General features: G+C 41.0%; 2 protein-coding genes and 3 non-coding genes across 8 annotated transcripts; 4 read left to right on the top strand and 1 right to left on the bottom strand.

Moving 5' to 3' along the window:
- Nucleotides 1–565: 565 nt before the first annotated feature.
- casp9 (caspase 9, apoptosis-related cysteine peptidase) lies at nucleotides 566–3520 on the bottom strand. Of its 3 annotated transcripts, XM_040047835.1 has the most exons (11): nucleotides 3395–3520; nucleotides 3143–3293; nucleotides 2836–3046; nucleotides 2664–2729; nucleotides 2528–2586; nucleotides 2263–2439; nucleotides 2093–2182; nucleotides 1719–1866; nucleotides 1451–1639; nucleotides 1259–1368; nucleotides 566–1159 (listed from the first exon to the last, which is right to left on the bottom strand). In XM_040047835.1, exons 2-11 carry the CDS (start codon nucleotides 3272–3274, stop codon nucleotides 1055–1057), a joined length of 1287 nt encoding a protein of 428 aa, XP_039903769.1. In that variant the 5' UTR covers nucleotides 3275–3293; nucleotides 3395–3520; the 3' UTR covers nucleotides 566–1054. The 3 variants fall into 3 exon arrangements, with proteins under 3 accessions (XP_039903769.1, XP_039903771.1, XP_039903768.1); XM_040047837.1 differs by having other exon boundaries at nucleotides 2549–2586; nucleotides 3143–3502; XM_040047834.1 differs by having other exon boundaries at nucleotides 3143–3500.
- Nucleotides 3521–3677: 157 nt separating this feature from the next.
- Nucleotides 3678–10346, top strand: LOC120743873 (dnaJ homolog subfamily C member 16-like). Of its 2 annotated transcripts, XM_040047833.1 has the most exons (15): nucleotides 3679–3909; nucleotides 4256–4437; nucleotides 4519–4585; nucleotides 5124–5448; nucleotides 5559–5743; nucleotides 5860–5964; nucleotides 6044–6202; nucleotides 6516–6646; nucleotides 6750–6933; nucleotides 7056–7235; nucleotides 7773–7849; nucleotides 8017–8097; nucleotides 8250–8339; nucleotides 8430–8600; nucleotides 8701–10346. In XM_040047833.1, the coding sequence occupies exons 2-15, from the start codon at nucleotides 4265–4267 to the stop codon at nucleotides 9146–9148; spliced, it is 2376 nt and encodes a 791-aa protein (XP_039903767.1). In that variant the 5' UTR covers nucleotides 3679–3909; nucleotides 4256–4264; the 3' UTR covers nucleotides 9149–10346. The 2 variants fall into 2 exon arrangements, with proteins under 2 accessions (XP_039903766.1, XP_039903767.1); XM_040047832.1 differs by having other exon boundaries at nucleotides 3678–4437.
- Nucleotides 10347–11880: 1534 nt separating this feature from the next.
- On the top strand, nucleotides 11881–11953 carry trnaa-agc. The gene has a single exon. It is a non-coding gene; the product is annotated as a tRNA-Ala (tRNA).
- A 1049-nt stretch (nucleotides 11954–13002) lies between these two features.
- Nucleotides 13003–13075, top strand: trnaa-agc. Its single transcript has one exon. It is a non-coding gene; the product is annotated as a tRNA-Ala (tRNA).
- Nucleotides 13076–16731: 3656 nt separating this feature from the next.
- Nucleotides 16732–16804, top strand: trnaa-agc. The gene has a single exon. It is a non-coding gene; the product is annotated as a tRNA-Ala (tRNA).
- The last annotated feature ends 5051 nt before the right edge of the window (nucleotides 16805–21855 follow it).

Genomic DNA, 21855 nt, shown 5'->3' with positions numbered 1-21855 from the left:
CTCTCAACACACTGTCACACTCAAAATCTGGTCAAAAATGTTGAGTCTGCTGTAAGAGCTACCTGTAGAACTTGTGATGAAAGTAGGTGGGATCATGAGATTTCCAATCAGTTCAAATACTTACAAATGTATAGTTGATTTATACCACTTAACAAAATCCTTTTTTTTCTAAAAGGCATTTACAACTTTAGACATTTCTATGGCTGAGTGTGGCCAGCCTGGGTTTGAGTCCGACCCACGGCCCTTTGCCACATGTCTCCCTCTCTCTCGCTCAGCTTTCCTGCCATTTCTTGACTGTATCTGTCAATAAAAAACTTAAAAAGGCAAAGAAAAGCAAAATTTTGTGTTTAATTATTATTTAACGTTTAAAAGAGGATTCAGTACTTCAAATTTGTTGAAGTCAACACTTTCTCATTCCTACATAAGCACAACAGACCAAACAAAGAGCAGTGAATGCTTCCACTCTCAGTGGAGATTTCATTTAATAATTGTATTCTTTTATAATTATTACAATAATTAATAATTTAAACTTTTACTACAGACAGAAAAAAAGAACACACAAGAATCTCACTCCTCCTTTTATTTGAGTCTGATGTGTGACTCATATCTAGTTCACGGAAAGTTATCCCAGCATGAACAAAACAGCATTTTATACATGATCAGTGCACAAACAGCCAGAACTGGAGAAAGAGCAAAAACAATGAAGAGTATAAGTTAAACATTATTGGCTCTGTGAAAGAGCTGACGCACATAAGTAGATTGAAGGTTCGCAGAGTGCATGGAGTGCATCTTTCCTCTGTCAGCTGCTGCTGTATGTGTGAATTAAAACAAAAATAACCTGAACAACATTTTCATAGTAATAGTTCAGTATTTTAAAAAGCTCATTTAGAATCCATCAACCCTCAGAAAACACAGAAAGGTATTACAATTACAAGATGTCATCCATTCAGTTATAGCAGATTCACAGCAGAGTCAGAAATCACACACACTGTAACTGTGCCGAAAAAGAAGTTACAGTGCTGTGAAACTGAAAGAGACTACTGCACTTATTCCATTACGTTTGGGTTTGAAAGTAGAGGAGTTTGCGGAGGAAGTTAAAGGAACCGGGCATTTGTTTGTAGAGCCCTTTTGCAGAGTTTTGGGAGACTTCGTTGTTAACCTAAAACAAGAAGAGTCAATATTCAGACATCACTGTGTCTAAAGCCAAAATCTCTTAAAGTCCTCAGTTATTTTTTCTGATATATTAAGAGAAGCTCACCATCATCAACATTGTGACTAAGTCAACAGTGGCAGCGTTTTCCTCAAGTATACAGTCCAGTGTCTGGACGTACCACGAGCCCGACTGGGTCTCTCGCCAAGAAACATAACCTGTATTGGTCACATGGCCAAAAAGGTATTAAGGACACATAGATCTGAAAGGCTGTTTTTGTTTGAAAGAAAAAACACGCACCTGGAAAAGTAGAGTAGGACACCAGGATGTCACTCGGCGTGGGCAGGGTGGGTCTGGCGTCTGGTTCATCGGACATGCTCAGAGAGTCGCTGCTGGATGACATTGGAATAGCATCCGTCTGGTCATCCATTCCACCACAGGATGGTTCGACCTCATCGGGGGACACCTCGAAGCCCATGTCTCTCTCATCTTGGGGACAAACACAAGCTCATTTTTACACCTCACTTGTTCCTATTAATTTTTAAACTGTGCGTTTTCTGACAGCTACCTCCTCCACAGGCCTGGATGAAGAACAGTTTAGGTTTGCCTTGCAAAGACGGGCAATGCTGGCCATTGAGGTAGTTTGTGATGTGCTGCACTGGTACGTACTGTCCGTCCACACCGTACACGGCACCAGGAAAGCGGTTGTGATTCACCTAAGGAAAGAAATATTAGCAAAAATCGTCTTACATGTCAGTCCAGTCAGATGTAGATCACAGAAAATTGTCTTGCCGGAATAATGGCATTTGCCAGTTAAATATTAAAATATTAACTGTAAAAAATATTAAATCCTGTGTATTTCCAGAGTATTCCAGCTGATTATTCTGAAGGGATGCAATGTTTTTTTTTAATGAACATCAGAATCAGCTCAGCATGTCTTACCTCAGTGCCATGGGACAACATGATGACCACGCAGCAGTCATACTGGGAATGATCCTTCTTGGACAAAGTCAACAGCTCATGTTTGATTTGCTGGAATGTGGAATTAACCGTTAGGTCCGCAATCTTTAATACCCTTCAACACACACAGAGGCAGAAGACCCGATTCTTACTTTTTGTCTCAGGTTCGTCCTCACTTCCACGACAAAGTTGAGTGTCTTGAATCGTCTTTCCAGCTTTTCACAGTCTATGTTGGAGCCCTTGCGATTTTTCAGCATGCTGTGAGGTTCAAACTCCATGTTGTTTATGATGAGGCAGTAACCACACGGGCTCGCGTCCATTTTATAGCCCTAAGGCACAGAGAGGCGCAGAATAAAAAGAAAACAGAAAGGGCTGTCACGTAAACATGTAAGTGTGCAGCACGGAAATGGTGCTTACTTGAAGGCTGTCACGTCTTACTCTGTCCGGTCCTGGTCTTAGCTTTCCCCCCCCAGGCGCTGTGGCACACACATTAATACACATTAAGCACAAATAAACTTACAAGACTGTTATTTAAATGGATAACATAGCTTACGAGGACTAAAAGGGATTCCTGGCTTTTCAACATCTTTTCCTGGTTTGTTACCATCCACTGGAGAGGCTGTCAAAGAAACAAAGGACACACAGATGAGTCAAATTCTTATCATCTGAAAGTGTTTGGCTCTAAAGACTCTCACATTAAATATTCCATAATGAAATACACTTACGAATTGGAAGAGGCTGGATTACAGGGCGGACAACTTGAGTGGGTGTTGCGGGCTGCAGGGTAACAGCTGGAGCTCCATTTTGTAGGAGCTCTGCTAAACTCTCCTGACCTGTCTCCTGAAGGCACTGCAGAAATAAGGGGAAAGCCCGACTCCCACGGGTTTCCAAGTCCTGGACTAACTGCCTGGCCTGGTTTCGTCTGATCCCAGCGCTCTGATAATAGGAGACATAGTCTTAATTGAGTACAATTATGATATTTTTACTCCCCCTCTAAAAAAAGGAAAAGAAAACCACAGTCCCACGACCTACCTGTATCTCATCGATCATGTCCTGGGTGAAAATTCCTTTTTCCAGAAGGCCATCATAGAGTTTTGATGGATCCAAGTCTTTCACCAGGTTACTCCTGTTCCGCTGAAGAATCTTCTTGTGTATTTCATCCATTGTCCATTTAATGCTAACGCTGGAGACACAGGGAAGAAAAAATCTGTAACTAAAAAAATGTTATTTTCGTTTTCGATCACGGGTTAATTCTGTGTCGTCAAAGGAGGAAAATGATCCTACTTCTTCGTAAAAGTGAAACGGGTACTTTGTTGTAGGAGTGTCGTTTACAGTTCGTATTTTCTTGTCGGTTTCACAAGCTATTTCCTTGTTTACATCAGCGTTGCCTGTGATTGGTCCACTTACAGCGGATGAAGAAAAAAGCGAGGGTGTGTTAGATTTATTTACCCCGCGTTCGCTTCCGCGCGGGTAGCGACCGATGGCCAGCTGAAGCTTAAATCGCGTTACGACGAGCATTAAACCAAACGCACAACGAAAAGAAACGTAACCTGTCGACAAAACACTCAATTTCCCGAAATGACTTTCGACACCGGACTCCACCCCCTTTTTTACTCTCGCTCCAGCTTCACAGCAGCAGCAGCAGGTTATCGGCTTGCCCTGGAGGATTTGTGGGATGCTGCTGAACACACCCTTTACATTTCGCTGTCGCTTCGACTCAGCGTTGAGTCGGGGAAAATAAGGGGGCAAAACCTTCCCCCACTATGTGGCGTTGTACCGGCTGACTGCATCTGCTTCAGGTGACTAGAAACGTGGAGATGTCGCGTTGAGACAACCGCTGTAGCAACGCCACTAACACTAAGGGTTTATCCTCGAGGAACAACGTTACTGTCACGGCCCTGTAACATGACACCATAATTATATTTGATTTTCAGCTGCCGTATATCGCCTAGCTTGCTTGGGTGCTGTATGTAGCATGCTGTAATACTGTTTTTAGCATATCGTGCCTGCCTTCACCGTTTTCCCATCATCAGAAAGCTAATGGAGGGAAAGGTTTCTCAGATATGAAAGCCATCTAAAATATAGGTCCTAAACATTTTTTGCCCACCTTAAATGAATGGCGATCGCTCCTCTGATGTGTTGAAGGTAACTGTGATGGCACGGTCAAAACTGTCTCTGCCACTGGCCATTGTGGTGGTCCTCCATGTGCTGCTGGCGGGACTTGTCTATGCTGAGCCCGAGATGGACCCATACAAAATATTGGGAGTAACGAAGAGGGCAAGTCAGGCAGAGATCAAGAAGTTCTACAAGCGTCTTGCTAAAGAATGGTAAGTATTTCCTCACGACACTTCAGGCTTCAGGTTTTAAACCTCATTGTGCTCTGAGCTAATAGAACTGATCTTCTCTAGGCATCCTGACAAAAACAAAGATCCGGGTGCTGAGGACATGTTTATAAAGATTACTAAATCTTATGAGGTTAGTTGGTTTTATAAATAATATTAATGGTGTGTTGCATATACAGATGAGGACAAAATGATTCCCAGGTTTTGTCAACATTTTCCCAAGCAAGAGATTATCAGCATGGCATTTCTAAAAATACTAGTTTTCTTAAGAAAACATAAATTATTTCCTAATGCACATAAGATTCGTATGACTTCATAAAACAAACAAACAAACAAAGATTACCAGGGTCAACATTATTAACCTTCTGAAGAACTAACCTTTTTATTGAGTCATAGCACAAACCACTGCTGTGCAATGATGTGCTTTAACTTTGTGATGCTCAAAGCTTGTAAAATCAAGTTAATACTGAGGCGTATCATCCAATTTACTCTTTCTGTGTGTGAAGTAAAATATTGTAAGCAACCAAAATACAAACTGAAATGTTTGGAAAAATTCTCATCCAGAGTGCTAATATTTTTGTCCTCATCTGCATTGAAGTAAAACTTGAATTAGGTGGTGTGAGTCAGTAAAAGCTAATAATATATTTATATTTGTTCTACCGCAAATCCAGATCCTGTCCAATGAGGAAAAACGTGCCAATTACGACCGTTACGGGCAGATGGATGATACTCAGCCATATGGCAACACTCACTATGGCCATCGCCACGATAGCTTTTACTTCGACGAGTCCTTCTTCAACTTTCCCTTTAACAGCAAGAATCACAGAGACTTTGCTGACAGCAAGTACACATTACACTTTAACCAGTACGTTAATGACGTTGTGCCTGACAGCTACAAGAGACCGTACCTGATAAAGATCACCTCCGACTGGTGCTTCAGCTGCATCCATATTGAGCCCGTCTGGAAGGAAGTGGTGCAAGAGATGGAGAGCCTAGGTTTGGAGTGAACCTATAAATCATCCAGAATTATCATGCATCCCCTTCCTGATGTGTAAATGTATAGAGTGAGTAATGATGTGTGTTTTCTTGATATCCTGTTTATGCAGGTGTTGGAGTAGGTGTGGTGGATGTAGGCTATGAGAGACGGTTAGCCAATCACCTCGGTGCTCACCGCACTCCATCGATACTCGGAGTCATCAATGGCAAAGTGACATTTTTCCATTATGCTGTTGCGAAGGAGCACCTGAGGCAATTTGTAGAAGATCTGCTTCCTCAGAGACTTGTGGAGCGGGTAAATGTCTGCAGGTCTTGCAAAAATGAAAAAACAAACAAACAAAAAAACGACATTGCATCGTGAGGGATTTTTAGACTACATTTATTAAAAAGGATTTGTTTTCTAAACTACAGGTAACTGACAAGAATGACCTGCAGTTCTTGAACAGCTGGCACGAGCTCAACAAGCCTCATGTGCTTCTGTTCGACCAAGTGCCTGCTGTTCCTCTGCTATATAAAGTAAGTGTTTGCTCATTTTTATGCTACATGTAACTGAAGTGCATCAACATACCAATCACTTATCTTTGCATCTACACAGTTGGCAGCTTTTGCTTATAAGGACTACTTGCAGTTTGGCTATGTGGACCAGGGCCTTTCAGAGACTGCTAATCTGCAAAAACAGTTTAATATTAACACTTATGCTCCGACCATGCTCGTCTTCAAAGAGAACATTGACAAGCCGGCTGACATTATACAGGTAAATTAAAACAATACTTGAAATAAAGTAGTGCTGTGTGATACTGCGATTTTTGCTATGGCGCCAATACCAATATCAGTACTTTTAACCTAAAAAACACAATTCAGTGCACTATATAGTGAATTTAGAGGATATTATGCTAGCATCCATCCAATGCCACTATTGGTATTGATACTATTAACATTTAGGATCAATCCGCTCATCTCTAAAATAAAGTAATTCCTTTATTTAGTTTCTTAAACCACTGTGAACTTCATGCAAAAACCTTGATTAAAATGTCTCTTCACTCTGTTTTTTTCTTTCTTCTTGACAGGCAAAAGGAATGAAAAAGCAAATTATTGACGAGTTCATGTCAAACAACAAGTTTCTCCTCGCACCACGGCTGGTCAATCAGAAGCTCTTTGATGAGCTTTGTCCTGTCAAACAGTTTCATAGACGCAGGAAGTAGGAAAACATCTGTTTACTCCTGATGACTCTAAGCAAGTTCACCGGTTTTGTTGTAAAATCATATTTTTGTCATTCACAGTAACGTCTCTCCTCCTTTCAGATATTGTGTCCTGCTGATCACGGGTGATGAAGAGATCTTTTCCTTTGGGAATCAGGCGTTTCTCTCATTTGCTTCTACCAATACCAGGGAAGTTGTGAGGTTTGCCTATGTCTACCAACGGCTACAGCAACCGCTTTGTGACATCCTCACACAAAACAAGGACAGTGTGCAGTCGCAACCACAGGTAGAGTGTCATATATTGTATTGAGAGTGTAGTGTCCTGTTGTAAGCTATACCTTTTTATAAATTCTTTTCTTGGGTTCCCATCCCCCATCTTCTTTTGGATGTGTTGGGGTGTGTGTTCAGGTGGTTATCCTTGAGCGACGTAATGCTGCAGGAAAAGCATTTTTCAAGCCAGTTACCGCCTGGAACGGCAGTGAGGAAGACAAGCAGTGTCTTCAAGAGGAGCTGGAGCGACTACAGAAGGACCCATCCATTCTCATCCATGACGCCATGCTGCCTGAACTCAACAATGAGTTTGCCTCTGTATGTTCTCTTTGAGTGGAAATCATGGGTATCAATCATAGATTGTATCTAAAGATGGATGTAGCCTTTATGCTTGAAAAGTGAAACCAGTGCAGAAATGCCTGAAAACTGCAGCTTTTTTAATGACCAGCAGGGGGCGACTGATTGGAAGTCTTATTATATGGAAGCCTTTGAGAAAACAACATTACTTCTAACTTAATTTATGACATCAGTAAATATTTCCCTCATGAGTTTGTGGTCTCGATTTTCAGTTTCAAGCATTTTTTTTAAAAAGCGTGATGTTTGTCTTGTAAATAACATTCTGTGAAAAACACAAGTTGAAACAGGATGTATTTTCACACGTGGCTACGATAGGATAGTCTAATTTCCTAGGTTTTCAGAAGATAGCAAAGAGATTTCTAATTTAATGGATGATATTACCTTAACTACGTTCATCTTTCATTTACAATTTAAAGTCTGAACCCTGCAATCTGCAAAGATTCCTGTGTTTACCAACCACCAGTTCTACCAAGCCCTGTTAATGCTTTCGTTCTGTAGATGTTTATAATCCGATGGATCTATGCATCTTATGATTACCTCTCTGAAGTCATTGATGATATTCTGCATAACAACTGGTAAGTAGAACAAACTTTATTTTTTATGAACAGAAGTTGTTGAAGTTTTGAACTGCTACTACGGCAGTGTTTAATTTGAAAACAGTACACCCCGTACGTTCTCTTTCTGATACGGAGGAGTACACATTAGCGATTTAAATACACTGTGTCTCATTGATGACTTGCAGGCGTGAGATGATGCCCCTTCTGTCCCTCATCTTCTCTGCCTTGTTCATCTTGTTTGGGACCGTGGTCATTCAGGCCTTCAGGTTGGCTGATTTAATGTACACATTTTTTGTTTCGGTAATTTCAACAGTACAAAGAAAACCAGGAGGGAGGGGTGGGGGGGTAAAGTAGCAATGCTGTTAATCTCTGCTATTCCTGTTCATGCCTTTTGGAATTTCTCTCCGTGTTTTTTCAGTGACTCGAGTGATGATAAGCAGACAAAACCAAAGGCAAAAGATGGAACAAAAGCAGAAAATGGGTCATCAGGGAGCAGTAGTACATCAAGGCAAGACTATAATTTTTCCTCTGTTGCTTGTGGGAGTGAAATGCACGAAAAATGTTTTTCAGCTCTGCGTTTTTTTTCTGTGGATTTTAGTCGGCCTCCCAAGAAGAATTTCGTGGAGGTGACTGAGCTGACAGATATCACCTACATGAGCAACCTGGTGAAGCTGAGGCCAGGACACATGAACATAGTGCTAGTGCTCACTGATGCCTCCAAGAACATCCTCCTTAGCAAGTTTGCCAAGGAGGTCTATTCTTTCACTGGGTAAAACAAACATTCACTCTGGAGTAACTTAAATCCAGTGTATGTGTGAGTTTCTTTTGTGTGTTTATCATATTTCTAAATCTTGTTTGCACCCTCCTAGGAGCCTGACACTACATTTCTCCTTCCTGAATCTTGACAAGCACAGCGAGTGGATGAACACACTGCTGGAGTACACCCAAGATGCAATGCAGATTGATGCCGATGACGACGAAGGGGCAAACCGCAAGATGGACTACACCGGCTACGTGCTGGCACTTAACGGTCATAAAAAGTACCTGTGTCTGTTTAAGCCCGTCTACACCGGGGAAGACCTCGACAGCAAGTCGTCCGAGGATGAAGGAGCCGCCTCTGGGGGGAGGTCCAGGTCCAGGTCCCGCGATGACCACCCACCACGTAAATCCAACCGAGCTCGCAGCATATCCACCCTGCAGATCCACCACAAACTGGACCGCCTCGGGTTGTGGATGGAAAGGCTGATGGAAGGCACTTTGCCTCGTTACTACATCCCAGCCTGGCCAGGACTTGACAAAATCACCCCCAATAAATAGATGGCAGATGAAAGACTTAGTATTTATCTACTGTAACACTGAAATGGTTTCATTCATTACTGAATTTTTTTTTTCTTTTTGCACTTGAGATATATATTAAGTACAGATTTTTCCTAAGTTGGGCCAAAATTATAAACTTGGCTTTAGTCTAACTACTGTGGAGGAGGCCTTTTAGCGTACCTCTAGTACTCGTTGCATGCTGTATTTTTTTTTAAACTGCTGTTAGTCATATTTTTATTCAGGCAAATGCTGCTTCAGCCTTGTGAAGAGGAAACAGAATCACTGTGGTAACGTCTACAATCTGGATTTCATGGCCATAAATCATATTTACTCACACTATGAAAGAGGCCGATAGAAGCCTTAGAGTCAGGTTATAGTCTGTCAGAGCTAGTTCGCAAGACGCTCCAGGACTTCTACAGGCTTGGACTCAGTTATACACTTAAAATGTGGCACAAATAGTAGTGTAACAGATTAAATTAGGAAAGCTGTAGAGAGAAGCTCAATGTCAGCTGCCCAACTGCAGCGTCACATTTCACTTCTGCAAAGTTAGACAAACGGGGGAAGGAATTTGAAACTTTCACTGATGAATACTGTGAAAAGAGATGCGTCAACCCAACATTAAACATCTTTGCATTTGTATGCATCTCACTCGTAAGTTTATACATTATCTCCATCATGCTGACTATTCCCGTGCAATATACATGTCATGACAATGCCTTTTACCCTGGACCTCGAGGCATGCTCCTTTTTTTTCCTTGTCGCTTTTTTGTTATGGGGTTGTTGATACACACAAGATTTATTCAACAACCTTGGCCTACTTAGAAATCTTAGCCAGTAGCTTTATGTAGCAAACATAATAAACAGGCTCTCCGTTTCATCTTCTGAATGTTTTTCAACTGGCTGAGGCTGACTAACATGCCATCTTAAATTACATACCCAACTGAAAGTGGAACTTAGGTTATGCTTGCCTAGTTTATACATTTTGTTTTGTTCACATTCAATGTAAAAAAAAAAAAAAAAAATACTGTTACAATACTTTTGTTGGTACATAGTGATGTGAATATTGCACATAACCATGTTATCTATACGACATGTATTTTAAAAATGATTTTGTTTGAAAGATACAGTGAATGTTTTACACTACTGAGACTACAGTTACTTGTTTGTTTTTGATTAAGTAAAAAAGTGTCAGCTGTCATAAGATGTTTCAGGTGGTCTTTAATACTGTATTTATCCTCTTGTTAGTAGTAATTAAATGCATTATGTTTATGGATTAAAACTCATTGTAATGTGTTGAGAGATTAGCTTAGTTTAAATTTGGGAGTATAGTTGCCCCAGGGGCTTCTTCTGCTGTTGCTGGGGGGAAGTAGATAGATTAGCTTATCAAATGTAAGAATCAATGAAATTTATGAATTATTTAAATAGCTACCAACCCCCCCCCCCCCCCCCCCCCCCAAAAAAAAAAAAAAACCCAAGTTGTTTGCTAATAGTGCGCATAAACTGGTGAAATTTGTTTCTAGCCTATCACAGGCGGGAAGTGATGTACACCCTGGACAGGTCTGACATTCATACTTATGGGCAATTTATAATCACAAAGTAACCTGACCCCACTAACTGAATGTCTTTGGACTATGGCAGGAAGCTGAGGTATCTGTGTGCAAGCTGCACACAGAAAGCCCTGGGCGCTTGGTGGATTTGAACCTGGACCTTCTTGCTGCGAGGGAAAAGTAGATAAAATTCTGAAGAAAGGCTCTCTTCTGTTTTGTATTCATTGACTGTGTTTAGGCTTGGTTAGGCTAAATGAAAGATAATGGTCTTGTTAAAAAACAGGTTTTCTACAATTTTAAACACACCTTGGTGTGTTTGGCAGAAGGTTTTGAAGGCATACTTTCAAGTGCATGTTTGAACTGGAAAATTTCATAATGCTTTTAAATCAGGTAAATCTAATATTAATATAATAATAGTTTCCATGTTGCATCACTTGGTTATAAATTATTATTTGTTTCATTTCAACAGGGAGCTTGGGCTTAATGTGGGCTACTGTATTAACAACCAGATTTCCCACATAACACAGCCTTTCATGAATGAACAGTGGTTGAGATAAGCAACAAACATGCATGCACACAGCAACAGGCATATGTGTAAGAAACTGGAAAATATTAACAGCGTATGCACTGTTTCACAGTGGATCGTGGCATGTTGAAGTGTTTCTGCTCTCTCTCATAGCACTCCTGTTACATTCAGGTAAATCTATAGAAACAGAGAAACACACTCCTCACTCTAGTAGTCAGCCAAGAGGGAGGAGCCAGCGGTATCTCATGTGGCAAGGTAGTATTGGAATATGAAAATAACCATCTGTCAGATCTGTTGAGGTCATCTAATCCCTTTCCAGCAGATGTTTTTGCATGTCAGCTGGTGTGGTTCTGAATATGGATATCTAACATTGGCCTTCATTTCAACAGGGAGCATGCCAGGAAATAAAGTTAGTAGATATGAATTCTATGTAACATACCTTCTTTTTGCACATTAACAAGTCTCACTCTGCTTGCCATTAGAATGAATACAGGCTTAAGACTTCTATCCTTTCCTTACAGGATATGGAAGAGTTCTCAAACATACTTTAATGCAGTTTCATACAAAAATACACACTTCCAGATACATTATTTTAACTTTCTAAAAGCTTATCTGACATTTAACCTTGTTTCCCCTGAGCTGCGTTGTTGAGAGCACCAGGGGGATTAGCTCAAATGGTAGAGCGCTCGCTTAGCATGCGAGAGGTAGCGGGATCGATGCCCGCATCCTCCAAGATGTTTTTGACTATAGTCAAAATTGTGGCTATTTAATTGAGCTTATCCAGATTAAAATTTGATAAACTGTGCAGTCCCAGCTCCATCAAATGATCACTTCTGACCGAAGGTCTTGCAAGACTTTGAACTGGAGGTGGATCTTACCTGAAGGGTGACCCGACAACCCGTTTTAAAGCAATTTTAACGTTTCAAAAATATTCGAGTAAAGCTAGTTACTCTTACAGCTTTTGTGTGGTCATGGAAAGTCACATTTCCCATCTTTTTTTTCCCCCTGGGCACTACATCAAGTAGTAATCAATAATCCCTGAATCCTCGAATCCTTAAATAATATCCTCAGTAAGTTACAAAAACAGTGCATTTCTGTTGCATGGTGCGGTTGAAGCATTCAGAATGCCTAACCAGCTTAATGCACTTTTAAACTTTTAATTATACACTTTTGTAATCATACCGAGCAACATTTGAAAGTTATTCAGCAATAGCTTTCAGGTCCTCTCTAACAGCTGTGCCAGCACTCCCCGAGTCCGTATAATTGCCACTTCGCATATTTCACAGTGTGCCATAAGAACTCTTTATGCTACAAAATATGTGAGTTATTAGTAAATGGGAAAAACTGAACATCTAATTGTGTTTTAGTTTGCTTTGTTGTCTAAATGAGCCTCTTAACCATCAGTGTTAAACCTTTAAATAACATCACACACTGCAGTAGGGTACATTAGGGACACTGTGTGCACATTTCTTTCGAACAGTGAATCGATGACGCTGTGTCATGACAATGTCAGTCAGAATGAAGAATATGATACAAGCACAGGAACTACTGATTAGAAGTGGAACGCTTGTTAAGTTAATGTGCATGTGTAGAGCAAAAATGCCAGTTCTGCCTTTTTGGCGCGTCTCATATTTGAACAGTTTCAAATGCGCATTTTACAGACAGATCCGCTGTACTTTATTTATAATATGCATACGTACAATGGAATTAAAATGTATCAGGGTTTTGTAGTGTTCAGTTCATCATCGGGTTGTAGCGTCACAACCGGCAGTGGCAAGTAGGGGGGATTAGCTCAAATGGTAGAGCGCTCGCTTAGCATGCGAGAGGTAGCGGGATCGATGCCCGCATCCTCCATACGCCTTATTCTTTACAAATAAAAACAAAGATTTTCCGCTGACACGGTCCTCTTACTCCGCTATCATTATGTTATGGTAATTAAAACTTGTATAAACGGTGGTATCTTAACTTTGACCAGGTAGGTCACCCAGTCCCTAAGAAGACCGAAGACCGCAGGCCACACATCTGGGCGTCCATCCCAGAAGGAGAAGGGGCCCTGGCATGTTAACAGTTTTGATGCTATCATGCTAAAATGATGGCAGTTAAAATGACTGACTTATCAGACAGCTGAGAGACAAAGTCTTACAAATGAAAGGCAGTACTTGGAAAAAATATCCTATGAAAACATGTTTCTTTTTTACAATTACATGAGTGCATGATAGTTTATCATTACCATTAGCAGTTTACTATTTACCGCTGAAGACAGACATGTTTTGTTTATGTTTTACAGAAATAATAAAAGGACCAAAAAAAGAAGAAGAACAAAGAAATCACCAGGGCCATATTATGAATAGGAAAATGTCGTTTGTGTAAAAAAGGACTTCAGAAGGAAACCATTTCAGTGGTTAAATGCCGGTAATTTAGTTTTTAGGTTTGTTGTTGTTGTTGTTGTTTTTTAGAAGTTTAGAAGAATGCCACACACGCAGACACTCGCTCCTTAATCAGCTGCGCACATATTCAGAATCAGCTCACAGATCACGCGATCCCTTACTAATAAAAGTTGTCTAACGTGATAAATTGCTTAAACAAGGAAATTACAAATGTGGTTGCAAAGTTAAAAACAATTAGTTACTTTTTTAAAAAAATGATTCACAACCTGAATAGGTAATAAAGCAATAGATCTTTCAGCCCAATTCTATTTTTTCTGCATAATCCATCATATAAAATGTAATCAAATGAAAAAGTCTCTTTTTGAAACTAGTTTTATTAGTTTTAATCTTTTAACTTTACCCATGAAGCAAACATTAAATTATATGCAACATTCTCTGACTGGAAGAAATTTGTTTAACCTTTAAACCTATTTTCTGCATATTCCAGCACATAAATTACATTTTTTTTTTCTGTGCTAGTGCAAGGTAAGTCCAAATAACATAAAAATGAATGCTGTTTCATCTCACTCACATCTGTCTGGTGTTGTGTTCATGTTTGGCTTCGCAACATTTGGTTGTATTCAGTCGTACATGTTTTGTGGAAATTCCTTCTGTCAGTTTATTTTGTTTTTACAGTCAGTGATTAAATTCTTTGTATAATTTTCTCTCATTTCCTACATGAATATAATTAGCACAAATCCACAGACGGCCTGTCATATTTTCCGTCACAAGATGGCACCACACACCGAGTCAAATCAACTTCCTGTCAGTACGCAGTTTCCAAGAGACTGGAAGAACTATTCTCTAAGATACATAAAATTAAACGTAAATGATGTGAAGATTATATTTAAAAAAATTAATTGCAAAGTGTGTGTGTGTGTGTGTGGGGGGGCAGAATATTTTACTGGTACAGGAAGGAAAAGCCCATACTATGTATTTATTGTTTTGTTTTTGTTTTTGTCTTGATAGAGTTTTATTAATTGCAGTTTGCTTATGGTTATGTTATCTTATATTTATCTAATATAAAGAAGTTTCATGTGCTACATGGTCTCTTGTCTTTTTTTTTTTTGATCCATTGGTGTTTTTTGAACCAGACAGGTGCATAACACTGTGCTGTTTGTGTGCTACAATACAGTCTTGGCAGGCATAGCAACAGTAACTAAGGGCGAGGTTTATCATCTGATCATGCATGTCTCTTGTGATCTTCCTCTCTCTTGCTTACTTGTGCTCTCTGGCCCTCTGTATTGAGCTAATGCTATCAGTACAGGCTTTAAGGTCACCCGTCAACATTTTTCTGTATGCTGGTTTGATTATCTGGTACAAAAAAAAGTAAGTGGAAGTGGAATCACACTGTGTGTCTCGTTGCTCTTATTAGTACGCTTTTTTATCTTATCTTTTCTTTAATGCAGAAGTTGGTGATCACTTGAGCTGGATTTCTTATGAGGTCATGTGTTTATATTTTTATTTAAAGTAATAATGACTCAAAGGGAAGTCACTCCCTTCCTCTTAGAGTAGGCGTGTGTGTGTGTGTGTGTGTACATTTGGGCAAGTGACGAGCCTATGTTCAGTTTTAATTATTGGAGACTCGTTGACTATGTCCTGTGTTTGTGCATCTGTTCCTGTTTGTGTGTGTTAATGTGTTTTCAGTTATATGGCATCAATAGGACCAGAAAGTGAAAGCTCATCATCCCTAAACCAAACGTGTTACATGAATGGTAAAAATCAAGTTATGAGTTACGCTTTGAAGGATGAATTTATTCTTATTCTCGACACTCAGAGATACCAGCACCGACTGATTGTACTGCTAGATTTGTTGGCTTGACATTTAGGCTTTGACTGCACAGTTTGCTAACTGAATGAAATCACTGATTGTATAAAAATGTTTTCTACAGTCACTGCTTGGAATACAGGTAGCTCTTTTACTGTAAATGTAGTCATGTGAAAAAGAAGGTGCACCCCGTTTCAATCCTATGGTTTTACATATCAGGACATAAAACAATTACTAGTATGCTATCTGGTCTTCAGCAGGTCTTAAAATCAGGTAAATATGACCTCAGATGAACAGAATCACATGACATAGTACCCTGTGCCATTATTTATTTAAGAAAATGCAGAAGCACTGAGTGGAAAATTAAGTTCACTCTCAATGCTACCGTAGGAATTAAGAGGATAAGTAGGAGCAACGTGCTGTTAATAAAATACACTCGACTACCTGATCACCAGCAAGTGTGAGCACCTTTGCAAACACAGAAGTTTTGGTACTTTGCTAGTCTGCAGCATTCAGGTGTGTGTTAACAAATTGCGAAGGAGAGACAACAGCAAAAGGCCAGCAATAAAGAAAAGAAACTGTTGCCACCCATCAGTCTAGGGAGTGTCATAAGTTCATTTACAAACAATCCATCAGAAAACATTCAAGACAGCTGCCAATTTTTTTAGGAGTGGCTATGTCAGGAAATTCGATGATCTGATGAACTTGTTGTAAATGCACATTATATCAAAGTGTAAGCATGTATGCCCACTCTGTTGGAAGTGAATGGTATAATGGTGCAGCATGGTGGTCTGGTTAAATAATTATATAAATTTGTAATCATACCGAGCGACATTTAAAAGTTATTCAGCAGTATCTTTGAGTCCTCTGTAACAGCTGTGCCAGCACTCCCCGCTTTGCTACAAAATATGTGAGTTATTAGTAAATAAAATAATAATATATATATCTCATTGTGTTTTAGTTTGGTTGGAATCTAAATATGCCTCGTCACAAATGACTAAACATCTCACACTGCAATGTGCATTTGTGACATTCAGATCCGCCGTGATTTAGTCAAGTAATGTATTTATTTATGTGCACAAGTAGATTACTGAAATAAATCAGTTTGTGTTCAGGTCATCATCGTCTTGTAACGTCATCACATGGTCCTGTTTTTATTGTTTTTAACTTATGTGCATACATACACTTGAACATTACCTGTGTCACGACAAAAGGGGGGGTTAGCTCAAATGGTAGAAACAGATCCCCTGTGATTGAAGTAATGGTTTTACTTATGTGCATACATACATGAACGTAACCTGTGGCATTGCAAAGAAGGGGGATTAGCTCAAGTGGTAGAGCGCTTGCTTAGCATGCGAGAGGTAGCGGGATCGATACCCGCATCCTCCACACGCTTTGATCTTTATAAAGCGCAAACGAAAACATTCCACTGTTATAATAATAATATTGGATTTATATAGGGCCTTTTCAAGGCACCCAAAGCGCTTTACAATACCACTATTCATTCACTCTCACACACTGGTGGAGGCAAGCTACAGTTGTAGCCACAGCTGCCCTGGGGCAGACTGACAGAAGCGAGGCTGCCATATCGCGCCATCGGCCCCTCTGGCCAACACCAGTAGGGTAAAGTGTCTTGCCCAAGGACATAACGACCAGGACAGAGAGCCCAGGGATCGAACCGGCGACCTTCCGGTTACAGATGCGATTCCTAACCCCCTGAGCCACGGTCGCCACAATGTTATAGTCCTCTATCTATATGTTATGGTAACATAGACATAATCTATATGTCTATGCTATGGTAAATGAAACTTGTATAAACTGTGGTATCTTAACTCTGATCAGGAACATTAGGCGCTCCCCAAGAGTACCAAAGACCTGAGGCCACACATCAGTACATCCATCCCAGAAGGAGAAGTGGGGAGGCCCCAGATGGACTGTCCATAATCAAAGGCTATGAATCCCAGGACCAGATCTACGGCCTACCCTGTAAGTATCAAATATGCGGTTTTACAAACAGATCCCCTGTGATTGAAGTAATGGTTTTACTTATGTGCATACATACACTTGAACGTAACCTGTGTCATTGACAAGAAGTGGTGATTAGCTGAAATGGTAGAGCGCTTGCTTAGCACGCGAGAGGTAGCGGGATCGATGCCCGCATCCTCCGCATGCTTTATTCTTTGCAAAGCAAATACATTCAGCTATTATAGTTCTCTATCATTATGTTATAGTAAATGAAACTTGTATAAACCGTGGTATCTTAACTGTGACCAAGAAGATTAGGCAGTCCCCAAGAGTACCAAAGAGCTGTGTGAAGTTCCCTCCTGCTTCAAACGCTCCACCATCATCCCTATTCCCAAGAAACCCACCATCACAGGACTGAATGACTACAGACCTGTCGCCTTGACGTCTGTGGTCATGAAATCCTTCGAATGACTGGTGCTAGCCCATCTGAAGGTCATTACAGGCCACCAGCTGGACCCTCCGCAGTTTGCCTACCGGGCAAACAGGTCGGTGAATGATGCAGTAAACATGGGGCTGCATTACATCCTGCAACACCTCGACTGCCCGGGAACTTATGCCAGGGTCCTGTTTGTGGACTTTAGTTCAGCTTTTAACATCATCGTGCCTGAACTTCTCTCCTCCAAACTCTCCCAGCTCAGCGTGTCACCAGCTACCTGTCAGTGGATCACCAGCTTCCTGACAGATAGAAAGCAACAAGTGAGGCTGGGGGAGATCACCACTGAAACTTGGTCCCTCAGTATTGGTGCCCCTCAAGGATGTGTCCTCTCACTACTACTGTTCTCCATCTACACTAATGACTGCACCTTCAAGAACTCGGCTTTTAAACTCCTAAAGTTTGCAGATGACACCACCGTCATTGGCCTCATTCAGGATGGTGATGCGTCTGCATACCGGCAGAAAGTTGAGCGGCTGGTACTCTGGTGCAGTCCGCACAATCTGGAGCTGAACACTCTTAAGACTGTAGAGATGACAGTGGACGTCAGGAGACATCCCTCAACTCTGCCCCCCCTCAACATATCAGACAGCCCTGTGTCGACTGTGAACATCTTCAAGTTCCTGGGTACCACCATCTCCCAGGACCTGAAGTGGGAGACCAACATCAACTCCATCCTCAAAAAGACCCAGCAGAGGATGTACTTCCTGAGACAACTGGGGAAGTACAGTCTTCCACAGGAGCTGCTGATCCAGTTCTACACTGCGGTCATTGAGTCTGTCCTGTGCTCCTCCATCACAGTCTGGTATGGTGCAGCCACTAAACAGGACAGGAGCAGACTGCAACGGACTGTACGGGCAGCAGAAAGGATCATCGGTGCCCCCCTGCCCTCCATCCAGGATCTGTACCTCTCAAGAACCAGGAAATGGGCAGGGAAAATCATCACAGACCCCTCACACCCTGGACACAGGTTTTGATCTGCTGCCCTCTGGCAGACGGTACAGAAGCCTGCAGACCAGGACCACCCGACATAGGAACAGTTTCTTTCCCCTCGCCATCTCCCTTCTAAACAGTTGGCCTGTCACACTGCTCCCACTGCCAGACTGCAACTGCACCTTATGTACATTCTGTAGTATTCATTCCACTTCATTTCTGTATTCTATGTATATAAGTTTAGATTGGTTATTTATACTTAGTTTACACAGCTTTGTGTATGTATGTGTATGCATGTGTAATGTATATATAGACACGTGTGTGTGTGTGTGTGTGTGTGTGTGTGTGTGTGTGTGTGTGTGTGTGTGTGTGTGTGTGTGATTTACATTGCTGTGCTTGAGAGCCTCCATCTACCGGAACCAAATTCCTTGTATGTGTCTGCACATATACTTGGCCAATAAACCTGATTCTGATTCTGATTCTGACCTGAGGCCACACATCAGTATGTCCATCCCAGAAGGCGAAGTGGGGAGGCAACAGATGGACTGTCCATAATCAAAGGGTATCAATCCCAGAGAAGCAGAGCTACGGCCTACTCTGTAAGTTTCAAAGATGCATTTTTATGGAAAGATCCCCTGTGATTGAAGTAATGGGTTTACTTATGTGCATACATGCCCTTGAACGTAACCTGTGACACAGACCAGGAGGGGGATTAGCTCAAATGGTAGAGCGCTCGCTTAGCATGCGAGAGGTAGCGGGATCGATGCCTGCATCCTCCACACGCTTTGTTCTTTCCAAAACACAAACAAAAATGGTCTGCTGTTATAGTCCTCTATCATGATGTTATAGTAAATGAAACTTGTATAAACCATGGTATCTTAACTGTGACCAAGAAGATTAGGCAGTCCCCAAGAATACTGAAGACCGAGAGCACACATCAGTACATCCATCCCAGAAGGAGAAGTGGGGAGGTAACAGATAGACTGTCCATAATCAAAGGGTATGAATCCCGGAGGACCAGAGCTACAGCCTACTCTTCAACTTTCAAATATGTGTAGCCTGGGTAGCCACACAGGACACAATTACTGGGGTTCTTAATGTGCAGTTTTATTGTCAATGACGACTGAATAAACCAAAAAAATGTCCTTTGACCTTTACTTTTGTCAAACAGCGGCCATATGGACTTGTACTGAACATCGACAGCACGAGAGGTAACGTGGCAAAGTAACAGAATAACCGATTAAACAAAGATGTGCCACTACAATACGAGGAATAAAAGAAATGAAATGAAATACAAAACACAAAAATACGGCAGTGGCCTCTGTCTGTGCAGAACAAAATACAAAGAGCTAAATCACACAAGGCTCCTTTAAAAAAATGTGGAAGTGTTACATACATTTTTAGAACGCTTGCTTAGAACGCGAGAGGTAGCGGCATCGATGCCCGCATCCTCCACACGCTTCATTCTTTGCAAAACAAAAACATTCCTCTATTATAGTCCTCTATCATTATGTTATAGTAGATGAAACTTGTATAAATAATATAACTTTATTTTATCATAAGTGAGTGTGGAATATACGAGGCACAGGTACATGTACACGCAGGTTGTTATTGCCAAGTTCCACATTTATTCACACGTTTCACAGGTTTATGCTTTTCACATAGACTGACAGCTCGTTCCCAGCTTACGTGTGTCGTTTTTTCCTCTCGCCACCGCTCTCCGTCTCACTATAAAACAGGGGAGGGAAAACCATCGTCAGTCCATAATCACCATCAGCTGTTCTTACCGGCGTCTCCCGTACCGCCCCGTTGAGCCCACTGCACCACTCCTCCCCTGCAGCCGCGCCCGGGGCCCCGCCTCCGCCACAGTGAGCTATGACCGATGAGCTAACACTTGAACTGAAATTATTTAGGGTTTACTTGTCTTCAGATCATGATTGTGTTATAATGTCACAACATGTCGGGGGATTAACTCAATCCCTCTACCTCTTGCTTAGCACGAGAGTAGTAGTGGAATTGATGCCTGCATCCTCCACATGCTTTGGTCTTGCAGCGTGAGAGACAATTAATGTAAGTTTAATTCATAATAAGTGAGCTGTGTGGTACGGGTGACATGGATCTCATTGTGTTTGACCTTCCGTTGAGCTTTTTGTGAATGCAGATTATGTAGAAGTGTAAACAGCCACCGTCTTGGACTGAACTGAAAGTGAATGTAAAATCCAACAGCATAGTGGTCCAGTCCAGTGGTCAGCGCTGTTGCCTCACAGCATGATGGTCCTGGGTTTGGGTCTACCATTTGGTAGGTTCCTTTATAAAAGGAGTTAGGATGTTCGTATAACTTTATTTTGTGCTTGTACTTACAGTACAGGCACTTACAGCTTACAGTTTTGGATTAAAAAAAATATTATATTACACTGGCATTATTGCATCCCCTCTGTGACTGCTCTTGTATAAGATATATAGACAATAACTCATAGGCTTCCTCTAACGCTGACCTATTTTCTGTTTTTCTATTTTGTTTTACACACACAGACACAGGAATCTACATCATTAATCTCAGCACATCCAGATTCTGCAGTGCTCCCAAATGTTTGTTAAATCCGTTCATTAGTTTGAGCCAACCCTCTACTGCTAGGTTTAACTTTTCAAAGTCAGAGAAAAACATGTGGCAAACTTAGATGTTTTGGCCTATTGTAATCCCACAGCCTGAGCTGGTATGATTAACAAGGAATCAAACAGCCCTGAAGTTAAAGCTAAACCTTATTTTGACTCTTGCATGGGGATTTTGAGCTCAGTTGAACTGTGTTTTAAGGATAATCCACAGAATCAACTGATGTACTAAGTTGTGAAATGGGTAAATCTATACTTGCTGAAGTATTATTTAATTGGTTTATCTACTATTATTTTTGCACTTTTACAAATTGTAGCTGTGGTTTAGAATTTGAAATGTATTCTTAGAGTGATCCCTCATGTTATTGCATAACAACAGTATTAGAATTTGGTCTTTGAACAACACCACAGCAGATTTTAAAGCAGTTGAGACATGATT

This window comes from Simochromis diagramma, unplaced genomic scaffold, assembly GCF_900408965.1.
Source record: "Simochromis diagramma unplaced genomic scaffold, fSimDia1.1 OVJJ01000387.1, whole genome shotgun sequence".
Classification (NCBI taxonomy): domain Eukaryota; kingdom Metazoa; phylum Chordata; class Actinopteri; order Cichliformes; family Cichlidae; genus Simochromis; species Simochromis diagramma.
Note: the sequence above shows the minus strand (reverse complement) of the source record. Positions and strands in the feature narration are given on the sequence as shown.

Bases quoted from the DNA above. Each gene is read 5' to 3' on its own strand.
- casp9 (XM_040047835.1), bottom strand. From the start codon at position 3,274: ATGGATGAAATACACAAGAAGATTCTTCAGCGGAACAGGAGTAACCTG. The intron at 2,440-2,527 runs GTAAGCACCATT...TCTGTGCCTTAG, and splicing joins TAAGACGTGACAGCCTTCAA to GGCTATAAAATGGACGCGAG. The intron at 1,160-1,258 runs GTGAGCTTCTCT...TTCTTGTTTTAG, and splicing joins TAGTCACAATGTTGATGATG to GTTAACAACGAAGTCTCCCA.
- LOC120743873 (XM_040047832.1), top strand. From the start codon at position 4,223: ATGAATGGCGATCGCTCCTCTGATGTGTTGAAGGTAACTGTGATGGCA. The intron at 5,449-5,558 runs GTTTGGAGTGAA...CTGTTTATGCAG, and splicing joins GCAAGAGATGGAGAGCCTAG to GTGTTGGAGTAGGTGTGGTG. The intron at 8,098-8,249 runs GTTGGCTGATTT...GTGTTTTTTCAG, and splicing joins GTGGTCATTCAGGCCTTCAG to TGACTCGAGTGATGATAAGC.